Source organism: Podarcis liolepis (assembly GCF_965112155.1).
Source record: "Podarcis liolepis genome assembly, chromosome: 2".
NCBI lineage: Eukaryota > Metazoa > Chordata > Lepidosauria > Squamata > Lacertidae > Podarcis > Podarcis liolepis.
The window spans coordinates 48,035,559-48,049,478 of NC_139555.1; the positions used below are offsets into that span (position 1 = coordinate 48,035,559).

At 38.6% G+C, this 13,920-nt stretch overlaps 1 protein-coding gene across 25 annotated transcripts in view; it reads left to right on the forward strand.

The window, feature by feature from the left end:
* The window catches only part of TENM2 (teneurin transmembrane protein 2), a 795,537-nt gene that overhangs the window by 597,870 nt on the left and 183,747 nt on the right, over window positions 1–13,920 (forward strand). For all 25 annotated transcript variants that reach the window (XM_083481507.1, XM_083481506.1, XM_083481494.1 and 22 more), the window contains one exon: window positions 2,939–3,177. In XM_083481507.1, the coding sequence (XP_083337633.1) occupies window positions 2,939–3,177 (239 nt within the window). The remainder of the gene's footprint in view (window positions 1–2,938; window positions 3,178–13,920) is intronic.

The window sequence follows — 13,920 nt, forward strand, 5'->3', positions numbered from 1 at the left end:
ACAGGTTAAAACATATTAAGAATACAGTCAGAAAATATGAACATGTGCTTTGCATCTGTTGTGGCTTCAACAGGTATGCCTGTTCCCATGAATGATGGGTAAATAGTGGAAATAATGCAGAGACAGTTTTTATTTAACCTAGGAAATCCACACATACACGCAAGATATAATGGACAGCACAGTATCCTCAAATTTGGCCCGGAAGCAAGATATGTTACCATACCTAATAGCAGGGCTGTCATTAAAGTAGGGTTGAGGCATCAACATTAAGAAGAAATTATATAGCCTAATTGCATTTATGAATCCTACACATCATCTAATGGATCTTACAGCATTATGTTTCCTCACTTCCTCTGCCCTCCCAGTATAGCAATAAGTAAAGCAAATCCTAATCAAATAGTTACTAGTTGAAACTCCAGGGCTATTAATATCTATTTTAGGATAACTGCAACTTTTACTGGCATCTAATGCTGACAGCAACCCCTGGGTAATGCTTGAAAATCATGTGTGAAACAATTTACTTTTAAGTGTCAGTTCTAATTAGTATATCAAGAGTGTTTCTTTCACATCAGTATCACCTAGATCAACAGCTGTGTTACTGTATTTAATTTAATTCCAATAATTAATAAATACATGTTATTAAACCTGTATCAACCAAATCATCAGTTCTGTTACTGTGTTTAGTTTGAATACATGCTATGCAAAAGTCAGCTAAGTTTAAGAGTGATGCAAGCTCAATTATGTGGACTACCGTATTTCTCGCTCCATAAGGCGAACCTGACCATAGGGTGCACCTACTTGGGGGGGGGGGAGAGAATTCAAGAAAAAGAAATGCTGCTCTTGGGGGCTTTTATGGGAGGTGGGGGAAGTGAGAGAGCCTCGCTCTGTCCCTTCCCCCACCTCCCGCAAAAGCCAGGGATAGCCGCGCGAAGCCTCCCCAGGGCAGCGGGATGAAGGCTCCCGCTGTCCTTCAGAGGCTTCACGGGCTACCCCAGAGCTGCTCAGGAGCTTGGCGGGGCTGGTGGGGGAAGCCTGAGTTTTCCCCAGCCCCAAAAAGCAGGTTGGGTAAGCACTTTCCCCCTCCACCAGCCCCAAAGAGCAGGTTGGGGCTGGCGGGGGAAGCCCAGGTCCCCCCCCCAGCCCCAGGGACTACACATTCACTCCATAAGGCGCACAGACATTTCCCTGTAGATTTTAAGAGGAAAAAAGTGTGTCTTATGGAACGAAAAATACGGTATATACAGCTTTTTAAAATGAGGGTGAAGATATTTTAAAAAATGAAGTGACTGTGGCCTTCATTCATAGGAACTTAGGAGTCTGTCTTATTCCAGGGCAGCCTAATTGTCCACCCCGCTCAGTATTGTCTCCTGTGAGTGGCAACAGGTCTCTGGGGCCTCAGGCAGAGGCTATTCACATAACTGCTATCCTCTGCTTTTAGCTGGAATTGAACTTGGGATGTTGTCTATTACTGAACTCTGGCTCTTCCTAGAATCAGTCAATGTGCCCAGGAAACTGTTGCCTTGGCAAAGGCTTATTTAGAATCATTTCTACCAGCTTTGCATACAAATTTATTTAGGTCTCTTAAGGTGAAATGACAATATGTCAGTCATGAAGCTCTCTTTATATCTCACAACTACTTCTATTATTATTGTTGTTGTTGTTGGTTTTATTTTTTTCTGTTATAATGTTAGGATTTTTTCCTGAATGGCACGATAATATTTTGTTTTCTGGTTGCCCTTCTATTTGGTGTTTTTGTTTGTGGAAATTGCACAGTCACCAAGGTTCCTATCACCTAATTCTCTGTGAATACTGCTACTTCTGTAGCGTAGACAATAAGGAATGCTAGAAAAGAATTTGAGAACCACACTAAGAACATAAAGACTAACAAATAAAAAATCTTTAAATACATTAGTAGCAGGAGACTGGCCTGGGAGGTGGTTGGATATTTGGATGACAAATTAGAATTAGGGAAGAACAGTGAGGTAGCCAGGTTTTCTGGTGGTACCAAATGTTTCAGAGTGGTTAAAACAAAAAGGGATTGCAGAGAGTTCCAAAAAGGATCTCTCCAAACTGGGTGAATGAGCAGCAAAATGCCAAATACATTTCAATGTAAGTAAGTGTAGAGTGATGCACATTGGGATCAAAAATATTAATTTCACATATACTGTATGTTGATGAGGTCTGAATTGGTGGTTACTGCCAGGAATGAAACATTTGAGTTATAGCAGATAACTCAATTAAGATGCCAACCCAAGATCCAGCAGCTGTGAAAAATTCAATGCTGGGAATCATTAGGTAAGGAATTGAAAATAAAAATGCCAATATCATAATGCCATAATACAAATCTATGGTGCAGCCACACCTGGAATCCTGGGTTGGATCCAGTTATGTTCTGCACAGATTAATGAACCTAGACTAGCCATATTTGTTAATTTAAATGGGCCTGAGCAGAACTCTGTTCATTACAACCAATTGCGTACGCTACTTTTCGCCTTGCCTCAAAAATGACATTGTAGAGCTAGAAATGGTTCAGAAAAGAGCAACTGGGCTGTTCTAGTGAATGGAGACTCTCCCCTATGAGAAAAAGTTACAGCATTTGGGTCTTTATAGTTTAGAGAAAATGTGAATAAGAGAAGACATGATAGAAGTATATAGAATTGTTCATGATATGGAGAAAGTGGATAGAGACTAGTTAATTTCCCTATTTTATAACACTAGAACTCATTTACATCCAGTGAAGCTGAATGTTGGAAGGTTCAGGACAGACGACAGAAAGTACTTCTTCACTCAGCGCATAGTTAAACTATGGATTTTGCTCCACAAGGAGTAGTTATGAACACCCACTTGAACGGCTGTGCCACTGTTTTACTTTGTATTCCAAAACAGTTATTCGTCTGTCCTATATTTGTTAACTGTGATTCATTTGTTTGCATTTCAGGCATTTCTTGTTCAAGACATCTTCTGGAACAACTCCTCTATTCAGCAGTTCTTCCCCTGGATACCCTTTGACCTCAGGAACAGTTTACACACCACCTCCCAGACTGCTACCAAGAAATACTTTTTCCAGAAATGCATTCAAGCTGAAAAAGCCCTCTAAGTACTGTAGCTGGAAATGTGCTGCTTTATCAGCGATTGCTGCTGCGATCTTGCTCGCCATCCTGCTTGCCTATTTCATAGGTAAGTCCATATTTCAAAAAAACTCACATGAAGTACGCAACTGCTTCACTCCACTCTGCCGTGCCCCTCATCCAAAATCCCTTTCTTCAATTATTTGCAGGTAGGGGGAGAGAAATATATTGCTTAAAGACACTGGTGATTTTAGAATCTAATCTAATTTTAATTAGATAGCAGGGCTGTTGTTTTTTAAAAATTGTTAGCATATATACCAAGCTTTTTTAATAGTTGGGCTACGAAATACTTCACTGTAAAACCCTGAAGCATGCCCAGTTTGTATTGTTTTGAGATAACAACAAGTGTTGGATTCTTTATACAACCTAATTCTATCAGTTTTATACATCCTGAGTTGAATGGGGCAGGCTGGTGATGGTGGGAGGCAGAATAGCTAGTGAACTGGAATACTGTATATCCACTATTTCTTTTTTACAGGTTTTGTTCTCTGCACAATAATTGGTACTTTGAAAGTCAACATATATAAAGCCCCTCTTTAACTTTTGTTCTTATTCCATCGTGTCATGCTCTATGGCACTGATTTAGCTGCTCCATACTCTTGCATTGTTAGATTGCGTATTGTCTTTGTTTCTGAATCAGCTTGTTCCTTGTACTATTGGCTGGTCCTGGTATTGATCTTTTACGTGTCCTCAGATGTTAAGTCTACTGTATCAAGACAATCTGGCAGTGAATGGGCTTTTCCACCTCCACCATAATTCTAATGACAGCCATAAGTTTGCTAAAAATCAAATAAAACTACATAGTTTACAAACTTCATTCTTTGATTACATAAAAGTCACTGTCCCAGTTATTAAACATGCAACCATTAATTAGAGTGCATGCTGCAAGCTCCACATATCTATACATTTTGCTTTTGACAGAGGTGTTTTTGCTGGGAGTTTGAAGATTATGTATAGAAATACAAGCAAAAAAGCTTTAATTTTGCCCAAGATACATGTGTGGCAAATAAAAGGGAGAAAAATATGAATGAATAATGGCATTTGTTAGCGGAGAGTGAATTTCCTTTAAAAGGATCTAAACTAGTAGTTGTGCAGTCTGCATCCCTCTTCTACATTAGTCTCTAATCCTAAATACACTTACTAGGTAGTAAAATCCCATATAGTAGGACTTACTTCTGAGTAAGTATGCATAGGATTGCATTGCTCATCTTCTTTACCTGGCACAAAAGCTCATTCATTGTTTAACATCTGTGAACATTTATTAACATTGTCATTGGAGAGCGAGGATTAAAACAGTCAAAATCAGGTGTAAGCCTGGTAAGTGTCAAGATGGAAAACGTTTTGGAACCCTTAGAAACTGCACTGGACTTTCTGAAGAGTGGTATAGAAGTATACAGTCATACCTCGGGTTACGAACGCTGCTGGTTGCGCGTTTTTGGGTTGTGGACCGCGCCAAACCCGGAAGTACCGGAACGGGTTACTTCTGGGTTTCGGCACTCGCGCATGTGCAGAAGCACAAAATGATGTCATGCACAGACACGACACTTCAGGCTGCGAACGCTGCGGGTTGCGAATGTGCCTCCCACACGGATCACATTCGCAACCCGAGGTATGACTGTAATAGAAAAATATTTTGAATCCTACTGAATGTTATTGTGACTAACATTATTTGCGTTGTTCTGTTTTGAAAATTCTACTTCCAGTTGTGTATTTAAGATGTATGCTGTTTGTTACTTTGCAAAAGGTATTCCTTTAATACTGTGGCCACACTCCCTCTGGAAGCTACTTAAAATGCTTGTGTGTCAGTGCTGGATGTTTGGAAGCCCTGCCTTATACCATGTGCTGTACCAGTTAAGTAGCTTGTATGGCAGTGCTGAACATCCCACGCTGCAACTATACTGGCAGAGAATCTGTACACAGGATTGGAAGAACACACAGGTTAAGTGCTAAAAGTGCTTGCAAATGTTATCCCCAGCTGTGAAGAAGTGCCACCATAGGGAAGCATTTATCAGCCTCCATATGGCGGAGTAACATTTCAATTGGCTGCCAGTAAGACGAGTACGGGAATTGCCATTAAGCATTTCTTAAATTCTGCTTTTTATAGATACAGATAAATTCATTTATATACAATGTACAGTTTAACTTTTCAAATAAGTTGTCCACAACATGCTTCTAAGCTGTGACCTTAGCAAGATTTGATATTTAATTTACAGGTGTCATTATTATATTAGATGGAAATAGAATATTGTAGGTGAATATTTCAGGGCATCATACTACACTAGCTAGAGGTTAAACAAAAAAGGAGCCACCCCTTAATTATTTCATTAAAAACCTATGTTTCTATTCCAATATTGGTAACATGTAAAGTCAGTTACTACAAAAGTACAAATATAATGTGCATGGTAAAGTATGTGGAATGTATTATGTTCCATGTGATATTTATTACACATGCATGTTTATGCACCCCCAAAGAGGTTCAACGGAAATGTTTTGTTTTTTCCTCGAGGCATTTAAGCTGGAAAATTTGGCTCTGTGCCATCTTTCACTTTTCCCTGAAACTATAATGCTGGACAACAAAAGCAACAGCATAAAATTAAAAGCAAGATGAAAAAGCTTTATCTCAGGGAAAAAGAAGATGGAAACGTATTAAAGTTTTGAAGATAGAACTATTTTTAAAGAGCTGGTTTTTATAGAGCAGTTTCAACAGCTTTCATGTATTAATTTTTGTCATCTGTGCTTCCTCCTACTTTTGCACAAATGCAATTGACTAAGATGTGGCAGTTTTACATAATTAGAAAGAAAGCAGGTGTATCAGTTCAGCAGTAAGTTTTCTTTAAGGGGTTTCTCTGTGTGATCCTTCTAACATCATGTGACATATATATTGTACATTATGTTGTTGTGTTGCGTTTCTTTAAGCATCAGCACATTGTGTCAAAAACTTGTCACCACTTTGTCAGATAATTCTGAAAGCCCCAAACCAAAATATAACAAAATCTATTGTGAAGGCTATGAGATTGGGATTTAGGTGTGCCTCTAAAACAGTGGATCAAGTGATAAACCCAGAAAAAAATACAGTCAGCATTGCTCTGAGTAGTTAATATGAAGCATATACCACAAACCCTATTGTTGGCCTATCTTTGCTCTTTGTAGCTGGATCAGAGATGAAAGCGTTTGTCAGTTAAATTCATTTTTGTTCTCTCCTTCCATGCCAAACTTTGAGAATTAGAAAGTCACCTTGTCATTTTTTTTCGCTGCAGTAATTCTTTCCAAATGTAAAATGCCATATTTTAAGTGTTCCTCTAAACTACTCTGACTTCTGTCAATCTGACTCTGAGCTTGGAAAAGCATCAGGCCATCAACATGTCAGTATGTTAAAAGCGTGGTAATTTTGGGTACTTAGGGTTTCCTTGGGAAACAATAGAAGTATTATTTTCTAGGGAAGCTAAAAGCCTGCAATGTATTTAAAGTTGTTCTACTTGAAAATTGATATGTTGAGACTCATACTGATGAATTTTAGAGTGCTGGGACTATTTTGCTGCCTTCCATCATGTGAAATAGACCTGGACTTGGGGAAATAAAGGGGAAATGACAGAAAAAGATGGTGAAGAGGAGATACTTATATAACAGCCCTAGTGTATGCACAGAATAGGGAGAATACAATCCATTTAGTTCTCAGCTTTTGACTGAAAATGTAGATAATATTATTATTTCAGACCTTACCTTCAACTATTAATAAAAAGGGGGTTAAATCATCAGTTCTCTCTTGTAAATTGATTAAATAAAAGATTGACCCATGATGGTCTACATTTTGGCATAAGAAGGCAAGTATAACAAGAAAACTTCCAATTCCTACAATCTGTTATGTTAACATAGTAGCTCATAAGATCAAGATTTTCAGAACTGGTGTCATAACTGTACCTTGGGATTTTACCACACACCCCATCACCAGTTGGCACAGAAGCTGCTGTCTTTGGCTACTTTTCCTACTATCCAGCTTTGTGACATGGCCAACCATATTCAGTATTCTAACAGGAATGTAATTAGCACAATCTTAACACCTATTAAGTTTTCATATTACTATATTTCCATGCCTAGTAGGGCACAGCTGTTTCATAGTTGGCCAGTTAAATCACATCACCAAAAGTGATGGAAGATGTATCAGGATGTTGCCTAACACTTTGGGCTTCAACTAGGGATGGGGACCGTGACGAAGGTGGATGCAACAACAGTACCATCAAACAAATATATAGTAAAAATAATAATGAATGTGACACAAAACATGGTTGAGCGAAAAAACAAGTCCCAGGTCTGAAAAGTTTGAGGACTACTGTCCTAGTAAACGTTACATGCAGACTGGGCTGACATCAGTATGAGGCACAATTGCTTGCTGCCTCTCCTACTGGTCAAGCCTACATGATATTTGGGTGTATTAAAAGGGTTTTCATGCTTTTACTTACATATATCCTATATTTAGTTCCTCTGTAAAGACACTTAAGTAGCTTCCTGTCATTTAAAAATGTTTGCATGCATTTCTTTTAACTCTTTCCATCCCCATCTGAAGCAGGGGTGTTTCATTTCTCTAGCCAGCACTGCTCTCCTATGCATTATAGTCCTTACTTCTGTCCATAATATTTTCACTGCCCAATAGTTACACTGTTGCTGCAGGATTGAGCCTAACATTAACATGACATCAGCAGTAAGACAGAAATTCTAGCATGTCTTTAAAAAAATATGTCTACACATGTCAAGGATGTCATTGTACTGGTACACGATTTGTGCTAGATAGTAGTCATACAGCATTGAGGGGGAAACTGCAGGTTTCATTATACATGCAAGAAAGCCCAAAGCAAATGACATAGTTTTAGAGTAACAACTTTGATATATGTGTATTTTTTAAAAAACACAAAAACACCCTGTATCATTAATTAGATATGTTAAGTTATTAATTGGATATATACTAGTTGGATATGTTAATATATGAATGCTTTCAGATTTATAATTCATTACAATCCAGAGATGACTTGGAACATGTTTAACTAGAAATGTTTGAGAGGTTATACAAACACTAAAACAATAAAGAATATATCAGTCTGTGAAAAGTGGATAACTACATCTATATGGTTGGAAAGAACTTACTTTTGGCTGGCTGCCACCTTTGGCACTGGCACTACAATGACTGCAGTTGAATTTAGTTGAAGGTCAAGGTGAATGAGCCAATTAAAGAGTAAATTAAGATTTTTTGGCTCTGTCTTTCAGTTAGGATACAAAGAGAAAGTGCTAGCAAGACTGAAATGATGACCTTATTCATCACATTGGTTTTTACCTATCCTCTCTCTCTCTCTCTCTCTCTCACACACACACACACACACACACACCAATCACTAAGGTTTTTAGTTTTCTAGTTTCATATGTTTGCCACCTAACATTTTATGCTATTTTATCTTTTACATTTCTGCTCCCTGAAGTCAATAATTTTATATCAGAAACTTGAAGTGCTCAAATATATTTTTTAAAATTGGCTTGCAATATCCTTAATATGCTATTTCTCTCCATTTTCACCACTGCTAAGATACAGAAGTGTTCACACATCATGGTAAGCCATGGTTAATGGTTTGCTATGGATGAGCAGATTGCTCCTGCTTTTCTTCTCTTCTAGAGTGAGCGGGGGGGACGGGGGGGACGACGACGACGACGACGACAGACCAAATCACAATATTTTGCTTAGCTGTGTGAGAATTGAACCAGGAATTGTGCTTTGTTTATCTCTAAACAAGCCGTGGTCTGGAGCCAAGTTTTGTCATTTGCTTCCACTCGCAGTCTCCTTCACTCAAACAAACTACAATTTCCAGTTCATAATAATCCATGCTCTGCCGACATCCTGGATTGACTCCTGAAATGTGCTTTACATGATGTTGCCCTTGAATATGATATGGAAATTGCATCTAGTGCAGAATGTGGTCGCCAGGGTGTTGGTGGGAACAGTGGGCTGGTCACATACAGCTCTATTCTGAAACAGCTGCACTGGTTGCCAGGTCCAATTCAAGGTTCTTATGTTGACATCTAAAGCCATTGATGACCTAGGGTACAAATACATGAGAAACCGCCTTATCCTGTATTAGCCTACCCATGCATTAAGATCAGTGATGGAGGCTGTCCGGGTGGTCCCTCAGTTAAATGAGCTATGTTGTATGGGAACTTTTTCGATAGTAGCTCCACTTCTGTGGAATGACCTCACTGAGTAGTGTTTTGCCCCTGCTTTATATTCATATAAAAACTCACATTTTGTCAGGCTTTTAGGGGCTGCTTAAGTTCTTTTTATAAGTTTTGATGCTAATTGTGACATTTATGTATTCATTGGAATTGTTTTAATGTTTTGGTTTATTGTGTATTATGCTTTGTATTACTTTGTTCTGATGTAAGCTGTCCTATGACTGTTTTGGTGAAGAACAATATAGAAATATATTTTAAAAACAAATAAATCAGTCACATGTCTGAGGGAGAACATGTGTTTGGTTTCAACAAAGGCTTTTAAAAGACTTGTGACTTTTGTTGCTATGATTTGTAATCCGGAAATCAGCAGCTTGTTAGTTTGAGTGGTTGCAGTGTTGTGTGACTTCTTCTTTTGCTATACTGTACAGAAATTGCAACTAAGATTTCCTCCTATAGGTCTACCTGGTCTTTTCTGTACTGGAAAACAGTAATTGCATGATTAAGACTGCAATCCTATGCATTCTCACTTGGAGATAAGCTCCACCGAAGTCAGAGGGACTCTTCCCTCCAAAAAAATAAGCCTAGAATTGGGCTGTGCAAGTGAAAAACATTAACATATGGGCATGAATGTTGCAAATCATTATGATGTGACCAAAGGGGCTTGGAATATTAAAGAAGTATTTTTAAAGCCCTTTGTGAAAGCACCTGCAAGTTTTAAGGAATGCCCTGAGCAACTAGTCCCCAGAGCCTATCCAGAATTCCATCCCAATGTCTTTGTACCACACATATTAATTTTAGCGTACAGGAAGCCTTTACTTCTAGCTATCGTCATTTTGCTGTTATGCCTTCTTCAGATCCATTAGAGTGAATTCCTCCCCCGTGGCCTCTTCTGCATTACTTTGGGACACGGCTGTAAATTTGTTGCAAACTTTATTCACAGGGGGTTATTGTCTTAGTAAGTACTTCATAATACCTCTCATTCTGATTACACTTCTGATGCAACTGTGGCTTTTTTCTTGCTTAGATTACACTAGATGTCTTTTTACAGCCAAAGTTAATGAAAACTTTCACTACAGTCAGGGGAAGCCTCTGTTTTCCTTCTGTACTGGTTTTTTTTGCAAGTTGATTTAATAAAACAGTGGGAAATATATGTAGGTTGGGTTTCAATCTTACTTCAGTGCACTAGGGAATTTATTCAGGATTTGGAGGAACTCTTCCTTTGCAAACACTTCTTTATCCAAGACTTCAAATCCCTACTTCACAAAAGGGCAGAACCAAATTGCTAGAACTGATAGCAAATGCAGCACTAGTGAATGAGCAAGATTCCATAGATTATTAGTTTAATCTTGTATTGAGACTTTTTTGTGGAAAGCAACAAATGCATTCAATTAATAATAATAATTTGTGGGTTTTTAAAATTAAGAATATACTTAAATTATGGTACAGTTGGTGTTCTGAAGTGATGTGACACACTCTGTTTTCCAGGGAATACTATTCTCTATAGGTGGCATAAAAGTTTTACAATTGGTTTCAGGACTGTAAGCTTCTTTCTAGCTCCTTCCTGGGCCATTTTAGGGATCATCTCTTCAAAGGATGTTTTTGCCTGCATTGCCTGGCCCTTTGATAAGATTTGTCTGCATCATATCATAGCCTTGCATACTGATACTAGGCCATTACTCGGCAGGAAGAGTGAGCTTGAAGTCCACTCCTACCAGAAATATCAGTGTTAAATAACTTGTGTGACAATTCACTCTGAAAGGTCAGTGTTCAATAGCCCTCGAAATTTCTCATTTCTTTCCCAAGGGGGGTTGCACAGTGGGCTGCAGAATAGAGCATACTGCAGGACACTAGTGTTTGACTTGATGATTAATTTGCAATTGGCTGCAATGAATCCAGTGTTGTGTGTGATTTGACTGTGTAAGTATTGTTAATGTACTTGGTTTGTTGTGCATGGCCCCCTGTGTTTGAGTTCCACATTCCCAGACCCAGACTTCTGAAACACAGGTTTTTAAAAGTTCCTGCTCTCTGAAAGAAGGATTATTGGGCTCTTAACTAACTCACAATTTGCTCCCTAAATAGGAAATGCAGTCCTTTCTCTGGTTTAGCGTGTTGAATTTTTGAATAGACTAAGGCTTTCTTTTTCATTATTACAGGTTATATTTTGGTACATTAAAACTGAGAGCTTAGGCAGATATGATATAGAAGATACACAATTGGATCGTCTGACACTTTAAAGTGGTTTTGTGGGCTCCAATTTTATTTGAAAAACGGCATTTGGAAAGTTTTTTTAAAAACCCAAAAACTTTCCATGTGTATTTCCCCAATCTACATCACTCCCTCTTCTCATGACTGGAACAACAGAGTTACCCAGTGTCTTTCTCCCACCCCAAGTGGCTATAATAGCAGCTTCATAATCAGATAAAATGGATCCTGTCAAAATCAAAATTCACCCACAGCTGCTTTGAAGAGGTAAAAACATGCTACGAGATCCCACCACAGGACTGTGGCATTACATTAAAATAGGTTCACATTAAAATTGATTGTGAACACCCAGTTTTGCATAATAAAGGAAATTCCAGGCAGATTGAAATCTCAAGTTACTCATTCTCAGTTGGGAAAATATTTTCTTTTTCCTGACAAAAGACTTGCATTTCATTGCCACTAGCAGAAGAAGAATGAGGAAGAACACAATCCAGATCCCAGGTGCTGCTCAGAGGAGCTTAACAGAATAACAGGGCCACCACTCCATCCACAGCCTTACTGGCGCACAAGCTGGAGTGAAAGGTGGGGCAGGTAGATCACAGCAATTGAACACAAACTGGGCCTCATATTGTCATGTGATGGTGGTGGAGCCAGTTGTATTGGATCCTGAGTTGGCTTAGCCCCTTCCAGCCTTGGGAAGCTACATTTTGAGTTTTCCATTGGCTGCGGGAAACCTGCCAGTAGCACTTTACCCCATTCTCATGTTTAGGAGGCAGAACAGGAGGCATCTCTGTGCTGGCGGAGTGATGCTGATGGAGACTAGCAAGGCTGGGTGGAGGGACACCTCTGTCCAATCTAACCTGGACTCCCTGTCCCCCACACCTGACACTAAGGGAGGGTTAACTCACACCTTTTATTTTGCAGTGTTAAGGTGTCTAGGAAATTTGTTTGGATTGTCATTATCATCATTCCCATATTCCTCTGGACATCTGTATACATGTGTTTGTGTCTATGTGTAACAAAGGATTTTAAGCCTTATCTCTCTCTACTTAATTCACTCTGCATCCATAGTACTTCTTTATGCTTCTGAAGACATTTTTTCTTAGAACCTTCAAGACTCGGCTTGCATGATGTGTCTCAGGCACATTAGAATTACAAAAGTCAAGGCATTGTGGAGCTATTCTGTCCGTATATTATAGCATTTAAAATTTACCTGAGAGGTTAGTGTATATTATCTTCAAAGCATAAACAAAGTGCAAATGAGAAATTCACCAGCAACAATGAGAGTGTTTCCCATTTTAGCTGTTGGTTTAACTATATTTTTCTATGCAGAATGTGTTCTATTTTAAGTTGCATTTTAAAAGTCAGAGCATGTATAGCATTAAATTTCTTCAGAATAAATCACATTTTTTAAGTTTTACGGTATTATTTTGCTGCATATGGATTAAAGCAACAATTAATACAATAAATGCCCCCCCAAACCTGAAGAAGGATACACAAAAGAGCAGGAAGGTAAGTGAGAAAATGATGAGAAAGCAAACAAAGTGTAAAAAGTAGGTATGAAATAAAGAGTGTGAAAATAATAATTAGAAAAGGTAATAAAAATGCTGCAATGTAGCATTGTGTGGTGGAATGTGGGAATGGAACTGACAGGAGATATAGAATTCTATCAAATTTTAGGCACAATTTTCTATGATGAAGTGAATAAATATCTCTTCAGTAAATTCTGCCTTTGCCTAAACAATAATGCTAGTAAAAAACAACACCTGTTCACTCTAATTAACTTCACATCCTGATTATTCAGAATTAATTTCTATAGGGGTCCCCCCCATTCATTTTATTGCATTGTTGCTGAATCTAAGATGATTTTGGTGACGTAAATATATTGGAAAGTGAAAACATTACTAAATGTAATTGAATCTACAGGGATAGGAATATTCATTTATAGTAGAGTGCTTGTAACTAAAGGGTCTGACATTTTGTTGCCTGAAGAAAAGGACAAGATCACCCCTTACAATTCTACATGCCAAAGCTAACTAGAATGGCAATTCAATATTTATATGAAACTGGGTATGGGACAGAGATCCTTTACCACACCTAAAGGCAGGAGGCTCACTTAGGTGTTGAAAGGCAAGTTACATGCCATACAGCTCCCCAAAACCATACAACAAACCCCTCAGTATCTGTTGCTTGATGTGGCAGCCTCACTCTGCCTAACAATAGTTCTGGGCCTGACACTCCCACTTGGACAATGGTAATATGAGGATTCATCTTCCAGACCCTCCGTCACAGAGAGAGAGGGAGGATTAGCTTGCCCATGCTTCTGTACCTTTAAGAGGGAGCTTCAGCAAACATAGATTGCATGAGAAGCTACACTCAA